This window comes from Nothoprocta perdicaria, unplaced genomic scaffold (genome assembly GCF_003342845.1).
Source record: "Nothoprocta perdicaria isolate Ctin4 unplaced genomic scaffold, notPer1 scaffold_31, whole genome shotgun sequence".
NCBI classification, from domain to species: Eukaryota; Metazoa; Chordata; class Aves; order Tinamiformes; family Tinamidae; genus Nothoprocta; species Nothoprocta perdicaria.
Genome location: NW_020455544.1, coordinates 1,413,436 through 1,431,800, shown reverse-complemented (window position 1 = coordinate 1,431,800; position 18,365 = coordinate 1,413,436). Strand labels below are relative to the sequence as shown.

General features: G+C 39.3%; 1 protein-coding gene across 1 annotated transcript in view; it reads right to left on the bottom strand.

Annotated features, from left to right (window-relative positions):
• The window catches only part of ZNF827 (zinc finger protein 827), an 88,117-nt gene that overhangs the window by 61,768 nt on the left and 7,984 nt on the right, over positions 1-18,365 (bottom strand). The window contains exons 2-3 of the mRNA XM_026042600.1: positions 8,938-9,945; positions 4,128-4,300 (exon numbers count right to left, since the gene is read on the bottom strand). Coding sequence (XP_025898385.1) covers positions 4,128-4,300; positions 8,938-9,945 — 1,181 coding nt within the window. The remainder of the gene's footprint in view (positions 1-4,127; positions 4,301-8,937; positions 9,946-18,365) is intronic.

The window sequence follows — 18,365 nt, the reverse complement described above, 5'->3', positions numbered from 1 at the left end:
GTGAAGCAACGGAGTCACAAGAGCCTCCCATTATTTTTCAAGGTTAGTTTGAGCAAAACTAAATGAGAAAACTCCCATGAAACACAGTCAACCTCCTTCCCAGAATACAGTACAGATGTTTTAAAAATAACCTGTTCTATGATTCACCAAAAAGTATTGTGAATACTCATTCAGTTTTCTGACAGACTACTAGGTGGAGAGAAGAAAGAGGGAAGAGCAAATCACTCGGGGATACCTGGTTACTTTTTTCAGGGCATCTTTTTTAATCCCGCAATTACATAATTTACAGCTTCTCTCAAATCAGGAGGGTGATTATAACTCTCTTAACACTACACAGGAGTATTAGTCTAAGATCTCACTACCTGGTCCCTCTCCTCAAGAAATAGAAACATAAAGTTCCTGCAGTTGAGCATCATGTTACCTGTGTGCCCCTGCATCTACTTTCTGTTAAGCTTCATCTTGCATTTCTTCATTTTCTGTCATACCATTCTGCTTCAGTAAGCGTTGATTATGCCAAACTTCTCTTCCACTGCTAGATGAGCTAGTTCACCCATTTCTGCATTATATCTATACAGCAGAACAAGGAACATTTATAGATATTGTTTTTGGCCATATGTTTCTCTTCCCCATCTCCTTCCAAGTGCTCAGAATAAYATCCCGTTGTTTTCTTGGAACATATATCTATGATCTCACAGCCTATTCTTCCACCAATTGCTCAGGAAGATATGTGCATGCTCCAAAGATACCAATTAGCCAAAATCTGACTGATGCTTGTGTTGCTCTGAGGTAAATTTAATCCCCACCTGCTTACCAGGAGCAACAGCATAGTTTGAAAAATTATACTGCCCCTTTCTGTTGCTTTCTGCTGCTTCAGAACAAGATCAGAAAATATTCCTTCTCTCAAGGAGCTAATAACATATCCCAACTGAGTATGTGTTTAGATAAATATAGTGAAGGTCTCGTGAACAATTCTTGCTGCCTGCCTTGACAAGACCATTCATTTATTCAGCTTCGTTTTCGATATTCTCAGAGCCCTTGGAAATCATGCTATGATACCAGAATGAAGTGCCAAGATGCTGAACAGATTTGGGGGAAGAAAGGCCAAAATCCGCAGTTATGCAAGTGTTATAATTTGTCTCCAGAAGAGATTAACAAAATTCTGTACCACGTCTATTTTAGGATTTTTCTAAGGTGCCTATTACTGTGGAATCTAAATGCCACATAACAATTATAGGTAAAAGTGTGCTTTAAAAGGCAGCATTCTAGATCTGCCTTGTTCATTGTGTATCTGTATGGGTTTTTTTCTTCTACYTTCCTTCTTGACTTTCACTTCTTTGCCTCCAGTTCAGAGTTGGTCCTGGCAAAGTGCTCTTACTGAAGGAAAACCACATCAACACGGTGGGCAGTACATGTAGATTTGAATATGGACAGGGATGGACTGATTCCAGTCTTCTCTCCGGTAAGATTTTCTCTAGCAGGGGACAAGGAATGTTCACACTGTTGTGYTCTGGGCCAATGAGTTTGATGCACAATCATTAACATAAAACTACACCTTAATTATATACTACAGTTATAATTTATTAACCTAAAAATATAAACAATAAGAAAATCCCACATGCACACACACAAATCACCAATGGAAATTATGTCTCTCATCTCCCACTTTCATCAGAAAATGCCTACAAGAATCTAGAAAAAAGAGGGAGTATTCCAGATTAGGGCTATATGGCCTGGGAGGAAATAAAGGTAACGCTTCCAGATTGCGGAGACTTCAGCTGTGCACCAAAACACTCCAGCAAGTTTTGTCTGTCRTCTAGACCAACAGAATAATATAAAATCTGAAAACTGAAGAGGAGTATATTGGAAAAAAAAATACTGGTTTACAATAGTCAATACCCCTCGAGTAAGAATTGGCTTATAATGATGAGCAATACCAACCTAACACAATAATTTTGAGCAGGATTTTGTTCTTGGAAACTAAACGTCTTCATCTGCAGCCACTGTTGACTTATGAGGAGAGCGAAAAAGAAGGGTGGAGGGCCAGAGGCAACTCTGCCTTTGTGGATTGCTGGCCCTGAAGGACATCTCAAATGATTTTCAGACAACAAAGGTATCTGAAACCTCCAAATGGCACAAGTAGGGTGCTGCACCCCCAAAAATCTTAGCTTTACTATACTATTGCTGGTGGATATTTATTTCATCTTGAACATTGTTAGCTTATATATGTGCAGTTTTCTAAGTTCATACTTCTTATTTTTTAAACATAGAGATTTAAAAGCAACACTTTTTATAGCAAAGCTTTTTATATAGTTAGAAAATGTTATTTTTTCACTTTTTTAAAAAACCTAGCATTAATTTATATCATCACCAAAAGGAAACTCAAGTCATATCTTACTAACATAGCCCCTACCTCAATCACCTGCTATTATGCATGCATTTCCACTTTACCTTGATTATGACTTGATACAAAATTTTTTTATGACATGCCTACTCAAATGAAAAAACATATCAAAGCACTACCCAGAAATAACTAAAGAACACTGTGTTATGTTTGTACAGAGGGTCTGCTGTAGGCTGACATGGGGTTAGTTAATTATAGAGCTGATGGCGTGGGGGCAGAAAAAAGCACAAGGGTTTCACACAGCCATCAATCCGACAGAGGCTCTTTCACTGCCTCTATGCTAATTTTCTCCAACATCCTACCTCTGACCTATTTACCTATGGAAATCATCTTGCCAAAAAGAAAGGGATAGGCTCTCAACCTGTAACTATAATAAATCCCCAAGCACAGAAAATGCAACGACCAAGAATTCCTGCTGGGAATAATAGGGATGTCCTTCAGAAAGCAAGGGCCAAAAATAGGCCTCCGCCAAGGAAGAGCAAGTTTGTAGGTGATGCATGCTCCTGCACAGATTGTCAACAATTGAGAACAAAAATGTTCTCATTAAACATTGTTCCCATCCTTTCATGACAGCAGTTCTGCTCAGGAAAACCATTCAAGTCCTGCAGTCTGAGCAAAACACCAAATGCAAAAATAAAAAACTACAAATATCAAACCTAATTGTACCTGATTAGCACTAACCTGACATACCAAGGAGGCCTGGGGCTAGTGCGCTGACCCGTACTACTTAAGGGACTGGCTTTCAGATTTGAGGGGGATGATTTCAGACCCAGCAGGACCTGAGGTGTGGCAAAATCTGCTATTGTGATCAGTGGAATCATCTGCATTTATACTTAAATGAACAGCTACTTGTATGCAAGTAGCTGTAAGCAAGGTTATACTTCCGTCTAGTGATCTCAGATGCTATAACTGCGTATCTAAAAGCTGAGCAGATATACCCGCCTCCCATACACCAGTCCTGTACTCTGTTATAGACATTGTCTGAAGCAGACAAAACAAAAAATAAAGCATTTCATTTCCACTGTAATAGGTGAACCTCTGCCTTTACATTAACAAAGGAAACTTTCAACACTTCACCTTTTTCACCTCTGGATTAACAGGTCACATACCATCTTTAATTTATTAAGTATGCTCTACAATACTTAAGATCGGGCACTTTGCATCTTGCTACCATTATTATTTCAGCTAGATACAGAGAGAGTTCTTTCCATTGAATTTTCCCATTTTTTGCCATGTTACTACAGATGTTAAATTTCCCTCATCTTATAGGTTTATAGAGCCTGAAACCTGAAGCTAAAACTGCAGGCCTGGCTATCACAAGCCCAAGAGAGCTCCCTGTTAGTAATGGCTGAGTTGACACTCATTCAGCGCAGGGCAAAGCTGTGCAGAGATTCTAGCCTGGGCCTGAAAGCAGCAATGCTGTGTTTGCACAGTGACACATCTCAGCTAAGAGTCCCTGCTTCTCGCAGTTTCAGATCCAGAACTAAATCCACCACACACAGCTCATGCTGCATGACACTGCAACAAGTTGACATAGCACAAGGCAGTGTCCAGACTGCATAAAACGGAAACCAAGTTGTTTCTTCATCTTCTTAAAATCTATTTAAATAAAGACATCTTTATTAGAACAGAGAAATTCTGTTCTTCCAAATGTGACTGAAATAACTTTCTTACATTAACATCTTTTGATTGATAATTCAAGTCTGTCAGCAAGTGCTTTCCTTACCTTCATGTGCGATTTGAGATTGTCCTTGCGTGCACAGCGAAACGGACAGAGTGGACACTGATGACTTTTTAAACCTGTATGAATTACCATGTGCCGCTTCCAGTAACTCTTCCGCTTGATAACCAAACCACAGATTGGACATTGGAAAGGTTTTCCTCCTTCTTCTTCTGAGGCTTAGCAGAAGAGGGGAAAAAAAGAGAGGATCCTTTACAGTCACTTGTCAAATACTTTCCCCTTGTAAACAAGACTCAAGATACCATTTTTCAACGCTACAATTTCATCTGCAAAGAGACACATTAGTTAAACAATAACATTTACCAGAAATTTCAGTTCTGTCCCTTGCATATCCCCTTCCTCTTAATCTAGTTATTCTCCCTTCGAGAAAGGTCAGATTAATTTATAAAGGTTAATGTCCCAAACATCCTTTGGCTAATCAGTAGGGGATGCTACTCTATCTCACCTGGTCCTAATGTTCCTTATAATTTAACTGAACTGAGATGGATGTCTCTCATAATCGTCACTTTGTAGCCTCATTTCCCATTCAATGTCAGTGGTATCTGGGTAGGAAAAATACACTTAACTCTGTTCAGAAATGATCCATTCCCATGTTTGAGGGTTAGCAAGGTGAGATTAAGCATAGAGTAGAACAATTCACAACTTAAATGAAAACCACACTGTTACTGCCTATCATGTATGTGTAGCTCCAGAAGTGAAAGACTTCAGAACCCCTGTTGCTGAAGTTGTTTACTTACAGCTCTAGCAGATGCTGCTGCCACTTCACCCATCAGGGAGTCTTAGGGTCACTGGGCTCCATCCTATTCCTCTACAAGCCAGGGCATTCAATCTACTGCCTTCCTAAATGTTTGCATTGTTTTACTGCCCAGTTGACCCAAAATAAGAAAAGGAGTTTGGGGTATTTGTCAAGCAAGGATAGTTAATCTAGTGTGGAATCATCATAAGGTTGAAGGAAAGAGAAATTCTTTTTGGATGACTTGACACAACTAACCATCCATCCATCCCCTTGATGTGAATTCTTATTATGATTATAGACTTTTCATAGCATTGAAAGTGTTCTTGCTCAATACAGAAGACAGACCACTTTCAAATACCCCAGACCTCAGTAATGTGTATCCTGCTATTTGGAACTTCTCTCTGGAAATTTCTTCTTCTTATTAGTTATTTCCTGCTGRTAAGGGCACAGCAAACACCAACATCTGGTGATCAGGAAGTGATAAAAACCTTCAGAAAAATCTGTCATATCCTAAAATACTACTGTTGCTATAAGATAGGAAACCAAAGTATTGTAATACATAATGATTACCTAATCAGCTGTAGGTCCCAGAAAGAACGTATTTTCAAAGTGTGCACTTTGCAGGTTCAGAAATGCTACTTGTGAAATTTTCTATCAAACTCAACCTATTACCAAGTTGTTCCCATCTGCACCTCTGAAGAATAAGCCAAAACCAATACCACAATTGCTTGTTGTGCCTTTTTAGTATCTTTAAGTCACTTCCTCATAAAAGGTAGGAGAGAGATAAACCACAGAAATCTACATTTTTACTCACCGTTTCCTTACTCAACATTTCTATCATATCTTTTCTCAGGCTGCTGGTTATCCTCAAAAAGGATCCAGAAAGAAACTTGCAAACTATCAATCACCTGTTTGCCGACCCATTTAAAATAAATTTGAAAACATAGCGAACCAATAGCAATTTAGCACATTACAAAATAAGTGGAGAACTGGACTGCACATGGCTTCAACGATAACAATGCCCAATTCAATGTATGCAGGAATTATCTCAAGCCCCTCAAAGGTTCAACCTCTTCACTCTACTACACAAACCTCAGCATAAGGGAAAAAAAAAAAAAGTGCACTTTCAGCTTCAGCTTTCATTTATTCATAATGATGTCTATTTATTTTATTTATGTCAAATAACTGAATGGAGTTACTCCAGAGAGGAGAGAATCTGCCAGTGCACCCCAAAGAAACTTTAGCAAGCACTCTAGGCAACAGTTACCGCCAGGCAAGCATTCAGTTGAGAATGACAAAAACGGAGTCTGCAACAACAAACTTTCAAAAATGACATCAGAGATTAAACAGAGTTTCCAGACTTCTTTTTACATGTCTTCCAAAAGACAAGAGGTCTTTTTTTGAAGTTGGTAATACTACCAGATTGATAGAAAATTTAGTCATCTCTGTATGATTTGGAGTTTTAATTTAGGATACTCCATCCAAGCAACAACTAGGTTGGCCAAGCCTGACAAGGAGTATCACAGATGACTATATTCTGATAAGCCATAGTTCCTCTCTTGAAATGACTCTGAGCCAACAGCTCAGTATGGTAGACAAATCAGCATCAGTTATTGTCTATTATCATTAATGTCTTCCTGTCTAAATAGTTTCTTTGATATTCCTTACTCAACATCTACTTAATCTCACACAGTATTGAACTTGTGACCACTTCTTCAAAACCAGTTGGTGGTGGGAGAGTAAAGCTGATTCGTAGCAGTCACTTCAAGTCACCTTAACTATTCAGTGTCTGAGAGGGAAAAAAGAAATCTCTCTCCATCTATGACTACTGAGAAAAAACATTTACTCCTCTGGGAACAAGACAACCCCTTCTCCCCATGACTCAAAAGGCAAACAGAGACACAATAACAGGTAAAATGTTATAAAATGAAGTGTTATTTTTTGCTGCTAGTGCCATAAGGCCATGGGTGCAAAAGGAATCAGGAACGTAGAATGTTTATTTTCACAGCAAATCTCCATGCTTGGCTACTCTACTAGACTGCTACAGCAATGTGTCTGGCCAAAGGTCACATAACAGTGACCTCCTTCTGCAAGCTGCATTTCTCCTTGGCAGAGAGTTGGCTTTCCACAACCAACAGTCACATACGCTAACCAACAACTATTTTATCTTATTTTATTTTCAGTTAGTTGTTTAGAAGAGAAAACTTAATAGCATATCAGAGAAGGGGCTTCATACTCAAAGAACTTTTGTTACAAACAGTGCACTACAAAGTTTGCTTGGATGCCAACTGGCATTGGCCCAGTGTGCATAAATCGAGAGGAAACGCCCTTCCTCTTGGGATACTAGTCCCATATATTATAAAAAGCAAGTGGCTGCTCCATGGTTACGGCAGCCCCGAAGCAGCTGCCCTCATTGTTATCTAGGAGCAGTACACTGTGCTGGGGCCTTCAGCAGGCACAACAGCACCGAGGAATTTGCTGCCTCAGAGCTAGCTTGTAAACTGCTGCTGCTGTCAGCACCCACATTGCACACACAGGGCACTCCTCTTGCATTAGCAGCACAGACAAATCTCAAAGTTTTTTTTAATCAAGCACAGAATGTGGATCATTTTGACTAACAGAGCTAGACTTGTCAAAACATACTGACTTAAATCAATGCTTACAGTCATACTAGTGTTAACTGCCCCTACTCCAACATAAAAGGGCCCCTCTTTTAAAGTTTAGCTTAGTTATTCTGAAAAAAGCCGGATGTTCAACTAATGAAAACCTTAGCCGGACCCATGCCAAATATATTTTGCTACTTTAACTGCCTTGACAAAATATATCAGCAAAACACTTGCAGAGCAGAAGTGGCTAACAGTAAAAAAACTGGTATCAGCTGCACCTTGTTATATTCTTCCCTTCCCTTCATCCTTCCAGGAACAAGCATTGCTGTCCATGCAATAGCTTCTCCACTATGATTATTTAGTGAGAGCTGAATGGGCACAGATCAGAGCTCATGCTATCCCTAAATATAAAAGCTGGGTCAAAGAGACTGCAGGTGCAACTATGCAATGCCCATGTCAGGTCTCTTACCTGGACACTGACTAGCTACACCTGTACAGTTAACCTGACATTTCTGATAAAATTCATAATGGAAAAGCTCTATATATACACTAAATCACTTATCAGTTTATCATGAAAAGATATCAGATAAGCTTCCTTATCCTCTACAACAGAATACCACTACCAGAAATAAGAATCCAGGATGTGAACTTTTTCTTTTAAATAAAAGATGTAAAAGAAATCTTTTTCCTTATTTTGAAAATGGATCATTTAAATTTCCCTGCATAGCTTGGCAGTTTTTGAAAGCTTTTGTTACCAAGACTGTTTCTTCTTATTCCCTATATCTCTGCATCCTTGAATGCCAACAGCTGGAACTGGTGCAGGGAAGGCAGAAGTGTAAAACAGCTCTTGTTCAGCCAAATTAGAAAAATGCTTTCTTTACTCTTCTTTTCTTTTTTTTTTTTTTTTTTTTTTTATTGTGACAAAGGACTGTAAAAGACCAAACATGTGAGATTTGTTCATGCTGCTGCAACAATTTTAATGAAAAGTGGCAACATAATAATATACTCTGGTAAATTAGGACAGAGTAGTAAGTGATTATACAAAAGTCCATTTGTGACAGAGACAGCAGGAGGGAGAATTCTCCTTGTCCAATATTTCAAAAGCACTGGTTTTGTACATGCTTACTTGATACCATGGGCTCCCTGAAAAGGATTCTTTGATCTTTCACATTAAATACTTTTTGTGGCCCTATTCTGAACTTGGGGAGGAGGGGAAAACACAATTGTATGGAATAAGAAAAATACTTACACACTTATATCTTTCAAATATGAAAACACTTGTGACAGTCTGATCTTTAAGTGATTCTTAGAAAAGCATTTCTACTGTTTACTTGGAGTATCTAGTCCTTATTCTCGTAACACACGGAACCAAAGCAAATTCAGATTCACTAAGTAAACGAAGTCTAGAGCAAAGCAAACACGTTCTACTTGGTGGCTCAAACCAAATCCATACCTGTACTAGGAGGCTTGGATGCTCTTCCTTTGGGGACTGGTAGTAACAATAATTCCAAAGACTGCGGTGGAGTTGCTTTCTCTTGCTTCATCTCTGAAAGCTGCAAGGGATCCTCAGCAACCAGTGATTTCTTCTCAGCCAGTAGGGTGCCTGCAGCTCTTGCAGCAACCTCCTTGAGGAGCGCAGCTGAAGAGGTCATGGAAGCCAGGGAAAGGAAAGAGCTTGCTGGCGGCACATGCTCCTGCCCAGGAATCATGCTTCTTTCACTCACTTTCTTTGATAAAGCTGCTAAGGTGGAGCTGGCAGACTGAGAACTAAAAGGTGAAGAAAAGGATTCATATCTTATAGTGTCTTCAGTCTTTGAAAGAGATTTGTCCTGCAAAACGGCATTAGCTGCAGCTTTCAGTTTCAGGATAGCTGAATCAGGCGACAAACCACAGGTGGCGGTCGAGTTTGGCAACCACTTACCTTGATTCCATATAAAGTGATTACTTGCATTGTATTGGTCACTTGTCTCCTGTTTCTCAGCAAGCTTCCTGGCAAGAACACTTAGCTGCTGGGCATGATGAGCAGGAGGAGAGAAGGAGAGATTTGAGCCAAGATTTACAGGAGACTCAACTCTACCATTGACAGTGACAGCAGTATCCAACTTGAGGGAGCCAGCCTCCAGGAGGCGTCTCAGGTTACTGCTCAGTGGCTTATTTGGACCAGGAGACTCTTCTTCACACAGAGTCGGCACCTCGGGAGAATGGTGCTCTTTGCTCTGTAATGCATCTCTTACAGCTTCATTTTCAATGGTTCCCACCTCCACTGTGTTGCTGCTTGGAGTTGCACTTCCCAAGGAAGTATCTGGGGATGTGGACTGCTCTTGGATTCTGTCCTCAAGAGACAGCTTAAAGTTCTCCTGGACTTCTCCATATGATGCTTCTGAAGGAGTCTCTGAAGAATTTCCAAACCAACGCTCTTCTTCACTGAGTTCACCTTCCACTTCTTCCTGCCTAGTACCATCTGTGTGGAACCAAGAACAATGGTTTTACTTCCAAATCAGCGCAACCAACTTCCTAGCATGAAGAATGTTTTTAAGGCCCAAAGCCCCCCAGAGGCTCTGCTCTTCCCCAATATCAATCTAATGAAGAACATCATACAAGCCTCCTGGCTTAACATCCCCCTGAAGTTCATAAACTTGGCATCACCTTGGATTGAGTAAGAGAAAAAAAAAAGAAAAAGAATGAGGTTTTCTTTAAAGATGAAATCCTGACAAGCCTGCTGTCCTGTCAGTTCATATTAAAGGTTTCTCAAAAATCAGTATGATTAAAATGGGTAAAACTGCAACAATACAAACATACAACAATACAAATATATCACCAGGATACCAATTATATTTTGCAGTTGTTTTGTTATTAATGTAGCCTGCACATTCTGCAAAATATTACCAAATCTGTGGTAAGAAGTGGAGATATAAAAGACTCACAAACTTTTTGTGCAGCTGGGTACAGCTAACATAGAGATGCTTTCAAAGACAGACAGGTGTGTAGCTATTCAAAGCACCTTCTTCCAGGGACTTTTAAAAATCTCAACCCAATCCTGCAGTGACATCTACCTAAAATAAAATAAAATCTGTACTCATAATAATACTTCATTTCTGAACTGCAGAGATGAATAATGCAAGAATGCTAAAGTATTCACCTCCTCAGAAATTTGGAATAAAAATATCATACACGCAAAACTGTTTTTTCCTTTTGTAGACACTACTTGCTTTTCATTTGCTTGTCACTCTTCAATAATTATGGAAGTTTTAAAGACTATCCTAAACTAAACTCAGCTGGTGGGGTGGGATAGGCAGTTCTCATCCCTAAGTAGTTAGTTCATTTTCTCACGTGACTGTGACAGCCTGAGCCATTCTGAACACTTAAAGCACTATTCTGAGGTAGTGTTTAAGGTATTCAGAGAAATGTAGACGTGACCAAGGGTTTGGTATTTGTTTTTGTTTGTTTTGCTTTTCTTCCTTTTAAGATCTCACTGGCCAACCAGAAAGTAGCCAAGAACACCAGCAATGCTAGAATTAAATCCATGTTATCTTACCTTGCCAGACACCTCTCACAGTTCTCACTTCTTAGACTCCATGTCTTATGCTATAGAAGAATCTTAGTAATCATACTATAGCAAAACAAAAGGATCTAATATTCCCTCTGGACATTCTAGAAACAAGCCTGCATGCTATGTTCTGTATCCATAATCACCTATTATTCCCAGATTCCCTATTTAAATGACAAAATATGGATAGAAATTGATGAATAAAAACTTACGATTTTTATTACTTATATGTATACATGCATTATATTAAGATTTATTGCTTTTAGAAAACAAATTTAAGAAGGAAAGACACAGTTAGCTACATTACAGTGCAGAGATACCAACACACACTCTTAAGCAATGGTAAGTTTTAAATTATGTCATACTGAATATCCGGACTGCATCACATCAGGTTGCTTTTCCTCAAAATCCTCTGAAAAAAAATTCATCAACGTTTTGAAAGCTCCTAATAAAACCATTCTTCTACCTTAGATTACTATTTTAAATAGAAAAGAGGCTCCATCTTTCCTATTCAAAGCAAACAAAAAGTCAAGCGAATCTCAAAGCACTTAYGTGTAATTATTTTGATATTATCCTAGATAACATCACAGATGAAGCCAGACTAACAATAATGCACACAAAGGCCAACACCATGCATGTTCAAAGAAAGACGGCAGATGAGTCCATCCAGCACTTATGCAGATTATAGGAAAAGAGACTGTATTCCTATCTCATCCTATGAACACTAAGCAAGCACCTTAAGACACCTGTACACAGTTGAGTGCAGGCAGGTGTGAGATCCCTACACTCATCCAAATTCAAGCAAGTTTTAGCTTGGAAGATATGAAGTCATCTTTTTGGCATGTTGCCCAAAGCATTATCTCAGGAGCAGGGCACATGCCCTGGGCCACAGCCTGGAGCTGACACCACTCGACAGCTTCTGAGATGTGACATCCCACAACTTGCCTCTGGGTGTTCGGTTGCATCTGCCTATGTTAAGACAACCCCCTCCACACATCGTCTCTGCTTCCCATCCATAAATAGGAAGAATTGCATTACTCAAAAAAATAAAGATTAACATTTGAATATAAATGGTTACAGAAGGAAAGGAGTTTACATTATAGACAGCTCTCCAATTTGCTAAAACCTGAGCTTCCTTGCTCTGTGCCATGCCCCTCTTTCTTCTTACTTTTGACCTACTCCTTAGTTGCAACTAGCCTTTTAAAATGCAGATTAAATAACCCAGGTTTATAAATCTTTCAATTTTGTTTGTCCTGCCTGCATCAGAAATGTATTCTGTTCTTCCTTCTCACCTGCACCTGTTTTTGCTCTAAACATACACAGTAATATCCCACATATTTTCCCTGCTCTCTCTCATCTCTAGGGCTGATCTCTCAGGGAACACTCACAGTACCTTAGGAATTAGGATTTGAAGTTGACTGAAACAATGGGAGAAGAGGAACTCCATCTGTCATTGCAGGGCTGCAACACAGCTTCACCCAACTACACTACACCTAGCACCAAAAAGTAGTGAAGGCAGAAGAGCTGAAAACGGGACATGAATCACCTTTCTTTTTAAAACATGCACATTCTCCCACATTCTCCATTGGTCTTTCCCATAAGGAGAACAGCCCGCAACAGAGCAGTAGCAGTGAGGTGCCCTTCCTTTACACCTGCTTCACAGTCGGGAACTCTTTGGGTACTCTTTGGGTAATGCAGTGAGAGCTCCCCCTCCTGTTGTTATCTACCTGTAATCATTGCAGCCGTCTCCAAAACTTTAAGGGGCCTCTAATAAAGTAAGAATTTCCTCTGGAGCATGTCTATTCCAAAAGGCAAGTGGATTTTTGGGGGGGGCCACTGCAGTTTCTTTCATATCCAGAAACTATCCAGCACTATCCAGCAGATCCCTGTGTGCTGACACTGCTAATTTTCCTCTTCTGAGTAGTTCTCTCCCTTGCTGCAGTTATCATATCCACTGTATTTTAAGGCTGTAAGGTTAATGCTGTAAAAGCTGGCATCACTGGCTTATCACAGTAACAGTCAAAATGCTTTTTAGAACTAGTGAGCTTGTTCAGAGGCACAAAAGTGGGGCTTGGCAAGTTCAATTCCAAACAAACTTGTCATTCAGGGCCTTCAGCTACAAGCATTTCATTTTTACTTAGGCCTTAAAAGTTAAGTTTGGGTTAGAAACTACACAGAATTTGCAAAGCACATAAAGATAACTTGAGTGTTAGGGACAAATTCTTACCAACTTCATTTGGAATAAGACCTCGTTGGGAATTTCACTGGATTTTACCGAGTAGCTGCTTATCAGATGGCCCCTTCTTGTTACAGTACAAGAGTGAGGACCTGTCAATGCTTCTCTTTCCCAAATTCCACAATAGTTCTGGGAGGAAAAACTGCTTTGTAAATCATTTGGCACTGCTGGTAACTAGCAGAAGTCACAGGTGTCCTGGGTGCTTCAGAACTACCTCATCGCAGAACAGCCAGGAACCACACATACGTCCTTCCCACTCCTGTCAATGACAATAAAAGGCACTAAAGYACTGTTGGGCAGCTGCTGCCACTGATGTAGCTCACTATCAAATAATCTTTGGCAAAGTCATAAGCATGTGTAAAAGCACTCCTTGAAGTGCCATTTTTTTGCTTACCCATTCTTCTGCTTCTTTTCTGCTTCCTCTTCAAGTGACCAATTTGAAAGGCAAATCTTATTGATTGCAAAGTATGTTATGCAACTTTGTGGACACCTGCCCTCAGGCTCAAAGCAGTGAATACAATCTGACCCTGAAGAATGTGAATATTAACCTGCCCAAACACTTACAGCTGAAAACTGAAAAAGTCAGACAAACATGTTTGTTGATTTATAGATTCAACCACCTAATTCAAATACTAGAAACTGTTTAACTACAGCTAACATTATTTACACATGCCATTTATGAAAGCAGTAGGTGTGAGGAGATGATCCACAGTTCCACTTTGTATGGACTAGAAGTGAGAAATATGGAAACAGTCAATACAACACAAGGAAGAGGGAAGAGTCTCCAAGTTACAGGACTGACTGACAGATTTGGCCAGCAAAAACATCAGCCGTGATTGAAAGGACATGAACTTGATCGCCCAACTTTATCTGCGAACGGGCTTAAAGTTAAGAAATCCACCCCAAAGACACAGAATTTTCATGGTAAGAGAGATAACATTTCACTTTAATCATTGGATATATTCAGTAAATTAAAGTGCAATACAGAAATAACATCCAAATCCAGAAAAATTTATATGCTAGGAATGATAGGAAACATATGCAAATGTTAATTATGGGATTGCAGAATGAAAATTAAGTCAAATATAAAAGACAGCAGATAAATTATTTCAAAGAAATGCTCACATGAAAATTACTGATGAGGTAAATCAGGTAAGATTGCCCTAACTTCAACAATTACATTTTAAGAAACTCTGAGATTCTGCAGGTACAGAATTTAAGGTGGTAAGGGAACCATATGCCATTTTTATCACCTGGTATCAAATATCTTTATCTATATAAGGTATTTAGAGATGATCACTGAAGTCTGTGCCAATCCATATACGTTATTAATTACCTTTTTTTTTTTTTTTTTTTCTTTTTTTTTTTTTTCGGGGGGGGGGGGGGGGGCAAGGAGGGTTTGCTATTTGGTGCCCAGATTGTCTTCCTCATTTGTTGATTCTGCTTACTTCCATCTGGTACTTCTGGTATCTTCCTGACCCTGTAACAGCTATTTAATCTAAATAAAGCTATACTAACCTAGATTATAAATCACAGTGTAATAGTTTACTTAATTCCATCTCTACTGCCTATCACAAACAGTTTATCTAAATATTATGCTTAGGACTACATAAATAGCTAGGATATCACTTAAGTGATAAGTCTACTGGCAAACTAGGGAGCTCTGCAAAGGTGCCTAAGTCCACATTAAATTGAAATGAAACAGTAAGACACCCATACAGAGTTCTGAGTAAAGACAGATTGACTCATGTGAACAAACAGTTTAAGGTCAAGTAAATTGGTAGTCGCATCAAAATAAGGCAGAAACAACAGTTGAGCAATCAGAGCTCAGCTTTGCATGACTTCTCTGGAGAACAGCAAGAAAAGGCAGATGAATGGGCAGAAGTTGCATGGTCATGTGATCAGGCATGGTCAACTGCTAAAGCCAAAGCAAAGGCAGAGGCCAGATAGTTTGGTATGCTTATATCTACTCTCCAGGATGGCTTAAAGTTACCAGCACAAATCATCAAAATCCCATGTCCTACTCCCTAAAACAGGGATTCATAAGGGAATGAGCCACGCGAAAAAATACACTGTTCTGACAGGCTATTTCAGGATATCCTTTCTCTTGCAGGTGCTGTAACCCACGCTGGATTATAACTATAACCATCTACCTCATATTCAAAAAACAGGAGGTTCCCATCACATAATGCTTAAGTGTTCAGCAAGAGAACATGTGCCCATCATGCCAGCATTTTAACTCAGTGACAACCAGCCACTTTAAGCCCTTCAGAATTGGATATATGGGGATGTTTATGTCCTCCAGTCAAATTAGGCGAGTCCCACTGGCACAGAAGCCTCAAAATTTGCCAGGAACCACTCTGGGCAGACTGAAATATGGAAAGTAGGTGCCAAATAGCACATTCAGTAACAGCTACCAGCCATGAAAGTATCATGTCAAAATTTAGCGCAGACCAGATAATGCAGAGAACAAAAGAATAAAGGAGCTAATGGCTGAACACAGCGAAGACCTTTTGTAAAACTACATATGCTGTGTAAGCGCATCATTTAAGCAGTGGGAAAAAATAATTACAAGAGATTACTTGCTAATAATGTATCACCTTCTAATTCACACTGCCTCTGGGCACCAGCTTCATGTAAATCCTTGCTAATTTCACATCCAGGTACTACAGAAAGTAATGTGCAAGCCTAAAAACTGGTGGTCATACCTGGGAGGTCTATTCTCCAGTATCCTATATGAATCACTTGGACTAGCCATCTACAAACTGCCCATTTTGTACTCAGACTGCCTTTTTAAGCACTTCAAAACAAAAACAAACAGACAAACAAACTTGGACCACTTTTATGAGTTGACACACGCCCCAGAGCACGTGGGTGCTGTAGGACTACCTCGAAAAGTTGGGCACATTATGCACCAACATCCTAGAGATTCGACCACTAAGAAACGTTACAGACACATCTGAATGGACTGTCCATCCAGAGCAGTAGCAAAGTGGATTTTCCCACACTTGGGATGCTTGAAAGAAAATCATGATTTTAATAAAGACACAAAGACCCTCCTTAACAACTTTTATTACATAAACAGCAGCAAATGAAACTTGGAAGTTACATAAACAGTCATGTGCTAGAGTGCACTCCGTTTCCCATTTTCCCTTTGTGATTTTTGTGACCTATAATAGGTAAGCAGCACAGAAAGTCACTATCCTCTTTCAGTGGAATTTCTGCCACACTCACTTATCAACAGGATGATTATTCAACTCTTGACCTCATCACAAAATAGTCTAGCAGTGTTGCTGGTGTTTAAAACAAATTTCACTACTGTAGGCTGACCTAGAGAGAGCAGCACAGCTGCAAGAAGGAACTGCCAGAAAGCCAGAGCTATTCTGTTCTGTCCCTCTCCCCTGTGTATAAGATCTGTGAAAATGTTCATGCAATTAGACAGGAAGAGAAACCCTATGTAGGGCTCCATATTTCATCTCCACATCTTCTAAAATAATGATTTTCTAACTGGAAGGAAGAAGGAAAGAGGGAAAAAAAGTCATAGCTTTAAAGACAAGGCATGTATCCCTCTAATTTTATCCTTAACCTAAAGAGGCCTTAAAAATTCATTTCCAACAAAGCCCTGGAATATTCAATTAGCAATTTCTCTGCTACTACTTCAAAAGCAAGTAAACAAACAACAGCAAAACGCACAGGGCTCCAAGACCAACAAGATGACACAGAGGCAACTTAAATACCTCACAGTAACTGCAACTCCTCATGATGCTTTGTCCATGTACACTGTGCTGCTACATATATGTTACCAGCTGTGAGCACACCTAAGTCCCACACACAGAGGTTTACAAGCTGCTAGTCAATTATAAATAGACAAAATGCATGTAAAGTATTTCCCAGTCACAGAATCCAAGCGGGATGGACCTCAAGGAAGGACAAGGCAGGATGGATTACTGAGAAAGTACTTCACAGTGAACCAAAAACTACCTTTACTTCCTTTCCCTCAAAGGAGAAAATTTCTGTGGTGAATGGGAAACAGAGGCAAAGATCTTTCTTTGCCCCAGAAAGAACATTTCAAATAAGATTCATTACCATACTATTACCATACTGAAAAGATGCTTCTTTTACCAGCTTGTACGGGAGTACATCATTTCTCCTAAAGTGAGTTGTTACTACTGATGAAGGTTGTTTGCAGATCAGGAGCTACAATTTCCTACTGATAGTGAGTCTGACCTTACCTCAAGAAAAGATGTTCCTCAAAACAGGACTACTAATATGATGCATATTTGACAGCTTGCCTCCAATGGTTAATCTTGCCTCCAGATTAACCATTCATTCTTCTGTTCTAAGGAACTATATATACTTAACTTCCACTTTTTGTTGAATGAATTCGGTTTTCTTAGTGTAAAGATGAGTTGCCAGCCTTTCAGATAAGAAGCAGCTACCTTCTTTCTCTCCTTCAGTGACATCAACAAGATGCCTTCATATTGTAGTGTAACTCTGTGAAATGGCCTACCCTAATCTCAGCTAGCTTTAACTGCTCCGATTTGTTGAGGGGAGAGAGAGARAGTAGTAGTATAGGAATACACCAAAATTAACTGCATTATGTAACTGAAACTGTGCTCAAGGCTAAACCTAAGTATTACCTTGCATGCCTGAAGTAGGATAAACAGTTATTCAGAACAAAACCTTATACTCTCGATGTCAAGAAAGATAATTTGGGCACTGCAGTCAAGGTGCCTTTGTCTGTTGAAGTAGTCTCTCTTTTACAGAGACTGAGCAAAATTTCACAGTCAGAATTGCTGAAAGTTGCTTCCACAGGCCCTTTTTGCCATCCTGTGGAAATCTATAGTTGAGTGAAGACTCACCTTTCATAAAGCACCAGTTAGTTGATTTATATGCTATAGCACAGGAATACAAAGCAATATAGCACAGCAATAAAGCCAACTGAAAAAGCTGAAGTATTAATTATTATTACAATATAGATAGATATTAGATATATAAAATAATTATAATATAGATAATTATCTGTTAATTAATAGATCAAATGAATTCACCTTTTTAGTTTGATGAGGAGAAAGAGAGAGAGAGAGAGAGAGAGAGA